This window comes from Penaeus monodon, chromosome 26 (genome assembly GCF_015228065.2).
Source record: "Penaeus monodon isolate SGIC_2016 chromosome 26, NSTDA_Pmon_1, whole genome shotgun sequence".
In the NCBI taxonomy this organism is placed as follows: domain Eukaryota; kingdom Metazoa; phylum Arthropoda; class Malacostraca; order Decapoda; family Penaeidae; genus Penaeus; species Penaeus monodon.
The window spans coordinates 24749357-24754356 of NC_051411.1; the positions used below are offsets into that span (position 1 = coordinate 24749357).

General features: G+C 46.0%; 1 protein-coding gene across 2 annotated transcripts in view; it reads right to left on the minus strand.

Annotated features, from left to right (window-relative positions):
- The window catches only part of LOC119590025 (proclotting enzyme-like), a 36540-nt gene that overhangs the window by 5045 nt on the left and 26495 nt on the right, over window positions 1–5000 (minus strand). For both annotated transcript variants that reach the window (XM_037938749.1, XM_037938750.1), the window contains one exon: window positions 4373–4581. In XM_037938749.1, the coding sequence (XP_037794677.1) occupies window positions 4373–4581 (209 nt within the window). The remainder of the gene's footprint in view (window positions 1–4372; window positions 4582–5000) is intronic.

The window sequence follows — 5000 nt, forward strand, 5'->3', positions numbered from 1 at the left end:
CTCCCTCCAATCCCCTCCCCCTTCTTCCTTCCCCCTCCCCCAAAAAACCCACATAAATCCCAAATCCTCGCCAATTAACGACATAAATCCAGCGACCCCCCCTCCCCCTCCCCCCGCAGCCGGGTGTCCAATAAGCACATTCACTTTCACAATTTGCCAAGACTCTCTCATGAACTTCCTCTACTCTCATGCGGTCATGCGGACTCCTCCTCTCTGACCAGAACCCTCATTAAATGTTAAGAGATGTAGGTCGGTTGGGGTTTTTCCTTTAGTATTAGTGTATTTTGTTTCCTTTTTTTTGCATTAGTGTATTTTACTTTACTTTCTATCTTATTTTATTTTTTTTAACGCTGTGGTATTTTATGTTTGTTGTCTACTTTGTTTTATTGACATTATTATAATGAGAGTAAAGTGTTATTGTTACTATCGTCATTAATATTATCTATATCTTTACTGCTCGTCATTGTCATTACAACGAGAATAAGAGAAAGACCCAACATCCCCCCAATATCTACAATAACAAACACAAACAAACGAAACAACACAATTTACAAAACAGCACACCATCCGAAAAATAATCTCCCCCCCCCCCCGCTTCCTACTTTGCTCCCCCCCCCCCCCCGTGTTCCTCCTTTAACCCCCTCCCCTGGCTCCCTCCTTTGCCCTCCCCTCCCCTGGCTCCCTCCTTTGCCCTCCCCTCCCCTGGCTCCCTTCTTTGCCCTCCCCTCCCCTGGCTCCCTCCTTTGCCCTCCCCTCCCCTGGCTCCCTCCTTGGCCCTCCCCTCCCCTGGCTCCCTCCCTGGCCCTCCCCTCCCCTGGCTCCCTCCTTGGCCCTCCCCTCCCCTGGCTCCCTCCTTGGCCCTCCCCTCCCCTGCCTTCCTCCTTTGCTCTCCCCTCCCCTGGCTCCCTCCTTGGCCCTCCCCTCCCCTGATTCCCTCCTTGGCCCTCCCCTCCTCTGGCTCCCTCCTTTGCCCCCCCCCTGGCCCTCCCCTCCCCTGGCTCCCTCCTTGGCCCTCCCCTCCCCTGGCTCCCTCCTTTGCCCTCCCCTCCCTGGCTCCCTCCTTTGCCCTCCCCTCCCCTGTTCCCCTCCTTGGCCCTCCCTGGCCCTCCCCTCCCCTGGCTCCCTCCTTTGCCCTCCCCTCCCCTGGCTCCCTCCTTGGCACTCCCCTCCCCTGGCTCCCTCCTTGGCCCTCCCCTCCCCTGGCTCCCTCCTTTGCCCCCCCCTCCCCTCCGGCCCTCTTTGCCTGGCCGTTCTAAATCAAAAGTGAAACTGCATCAAACGAATCAGGTTAGTGTGACAGCGCTAAGACGTGGCAACAGGCTGTTTGCACTCCTGTCTTTTTTTCTTCTTCTTTTTCTCCTTTTCACCTCTTCTTATTTTTTTCTTTCACGTCTTCCGCTTTTCATGTCTGCGTTTACCGATTCTTCCCCTCCTCTTCCTCCTCTTTCTCTTCCTCCTCCTCCTCCTTCTTCTTTCTTTTTTTATTTTTTTTTTTTACTTCTCCGTCTCTTCTCTTTCCCTTTTCTTCTCCTTCTGCTTCTCTGTCTCCTCCTCTTATTTCCCTTTTTTCTTTTTCTCCCCATTTTAGTCTTTTCCTCGCTATCTGAAAGTTCCCACCTCTTTCCTCTCTCCCTTTATTTCTTTTCTTAAATTCTCGCTCTTTCTCCCTTTTCATCGCAATCTTCATTTCCATCGTCTCTATTTTTTATTATGTTTCTCAGTGTTTGTTATCTCCTGTTCCTGTCCTTGTTCTCATGCCCTCCTTTATCGTTTATATCTCTACCTTGTCCTCTTTCTCGAGTTTCTGTCCTGTCTCTCTCTCTTCTTTCCCCCACGTCTTTTTTTCAATTCCTTTGCCTCTTTCTTTTGTCTTTTTACGTCTTTCCTCCCCTTTCGCCTACTTCTCTCTCTCGCCCTTCTCCATTTCCTTCTTCCTCCATCCTTGTTATCTTCTTCGTCTCTTTCATCTTCCTCTTTGATATGTTTCATATTCTCTCTATCTCTTCCTTTCCATATCCTCCAAATCATCGTTTTCCTTCTCGTGTATCGTCTTCCGCATATTCTTTTCTCTCTCTCTTATTGTCTTTTATCATCTTAGTGGTATTTTCTTTTTCTTCTTCTCCTTCTTCTTCTTGTTTTTCTTCTTCTTCTTCTTCTTCTTCTTCTTCCTCCTCCTACTCTCTCTCTTTCACCTCGTATTGTTTGTTTTTGATTTTCTTACTGAATATAAAATACATAAATACAGAATAATTAGATCAAGAGGAAACGACGGTGATACTGACAGAAATAAAGATGACAAGATCAAACGCGGTCTTGATGTGGAAAGAACAATAAATCGCGACGTTTCAAATGAGACTAGATCCCTCCTCCTCCTTCTTCTCTCCAGCCACCACCTTCTTCTCCTTCTTCTTCTTCTTCTTCTTCTTCTTTTCCTCCTCCTCCTCCTCCTTATTATTATTATTATTATTATTATTATTATTGTTATTATTATTATTTTTCATTATTATTCATTTTATCATCATTATTTTTATTATTTATTATTATTCCTCTTCTCCTCCTCCTCCTCCTCCTTCTTCTTCTTCTTTTTCTTCTTCTTCTTCTTCTTCTTCTTCTTCTTCTTCTCCTCCTCCTCCTTTATCTTCTCTCCCTTTTCTCTCTCCTCCTCCTTTTCTACTTCTCCCTCTCATTTTTCTCCCCCTCTTCCTACCCTTCTACCCTCTCTTGCTCCTGTTCCTTCTCCTCTTTCTTTTTCTTCTTCCTCTTCCTCGTCTTCTGCCCTTTTTCTCCTAACATCACGATTTATTGCTCCTTTCATATAACGGCCACTTCGTCTCCTCCTTATACTCATATTACTATGTTTGAATTTTCATTTGCATTCAGAGATGTACGAGTAGGTAGCCGATAACACTGCAAAGAAAACATGCATAGGAATAGCCCTGAAGAGAAAATATAGGAGAATACGGACGCATAAAGAGAAAAAAGAGAGAAAGAGAAAAAAAAAAAATGATAAGAAAGCCACAGGAAAAGAAAGGAGAAAGATATCCTACAACTCTCTCGAGAATCAGCCAAGGAGAGCAAAAGAACACTCCATTTGGTCAAAGGAAACGTCACACAAAAACATCAAAGGCCAAAAATAACAACAACAACAACAACAGTTGCAGTAGCAACAGGACACATTCCAACGAGGCGTCAGTAATCGCTATCTCTGTCTCTTTGTCTCTGTCTGTATGTCTGCTTCTGTCTCTGTCTCGGTCTGTCTGTCTGTCTGTCTGTCTGTCTGTCCGTCTGTCTCTTTCCTCTCTCTCTCTCTCTCTCCCTGTCACCGAGTTTTCCGTCATCTTTATCATTAAGAGTGCATCGTTAGACAGATCAACAAAAACAAGTTACGAAAACAACAATAACAATTAGAATAACAACACTAATAACGATGAAATAACTGTTCTCACTCACTCCGTTTCTCTCTCTCGCTCGCTCTATTTCTAAATCTTACGGAAACATAAAACTTTTTTCTCGTCATCATTCCTTCATTCGCGGCGTATCGTTAGACAAAACCATTCTAACGGTGCAGTGATTACGGCATTTGTACGGCCCATAACTTACGGCATTTATACGGCGCATAAATGTACCGTAATTTAAATGAACTCTTTCCTCGTGAATCTTGCGTTCGGTGATGGCAGAAGTGGGTGTAGCGACGCGCGAGCTTATGAATAATAAACAGCGGACAGCTATTTCCAATTATTTCTCTCTCCCTATTTGCGTAATTCTACTGTCGTTCCTTCTGTCATGTTTGGTTATTTCTGATGTTTGTCTGTTTTTCTTTTTCAAAATGATTTTTTTTGGTTTGTGGTGGTTGATAGTAGAACATGTGTGATACGCATCTAGAAGTTCAACTTTCTTTAAAAAGAGGAAGACACAGATGTGGCAAATTGCGTTCATTATTTTCTCATCTTTAGAAATGAGTTTTAGCGGATTTGTGTTTCCGGTTAGAGTAAGAAATGTAAATATGACTGATGCTTATTCAGAAATATGTACACAAAAATAACATGCAAGCAGGAATTAAGGCAACAGCGGAACGCAATTTCTTTGAGACAAAAATATGAATCAGACGGAGCACTTATGATGTCACAAATGCATAAAGCAGAAGAAATTATGGTGAAAGACAGAGGGAGGGAGGGAGGGATATACATACATACATATATACATACAGACATACATGCACGCACGCATGCATACATACATGCACACACACACACACACACACACACACACACACACACACACACACACACACACACACACACACAAAACACCAGAACCCCACGAAAACAATAACAAAAAAAACAACAGAAAAAAACAAAACCCAAAAACTCACTGGGTTGCGGCAGACACGCGGGCCTCGAGTACCACTTGTACTCCACTTTCTGCCCCAGCTTGACCAGGCCGATGTCGTGGTTGTAAGTGGACCGGTTGAACTCGTGGTGGTAGACGGAGTAGACGGCCTGGTAGTCGCGGCTCTTGGTCTCGATCGGGAAGCTGCGCACGTGGTCGCCGATCATCACGCGCAGGTTGTTCACGTTCACGCTGGTGGGGGTGGGGTGGGGGTGGGGTGTTAAGTGGGGTGTTGTTGGGGTGTGAAGGGGGTTGACGAGAGTGTAAGGGGTTGTGAAGGGTGTTGGGGAGGGTGTAAAGGGGTGTAAGAGGTTGCAAAGGGGGGTTGGGTGAGGGCCGGGGAGAGATTGGTCGGAAGGTGGGTGGGGTTAGGTGCATGAGGGATAGGGTGAGGTGGGGGGGGGTTGGGGAGGGTGTAAAGGGGTGGAGTTAGGGATAGGGTGAGGTGGGGGGGTTGGGGAGGGTGTAAAGGGGTGGGGTTAGGGATAGGGTGAGGTGGGGGGGTTGGGGAGGGCGGGGGAAAGGTGGGGGGGTTGGGGAGGGCGGGGGAAAGGTGGGGACAGGGGTGAGATAGGGGAGAGAAGAAGGGAAAGAGAAGGAGATAGAGATAT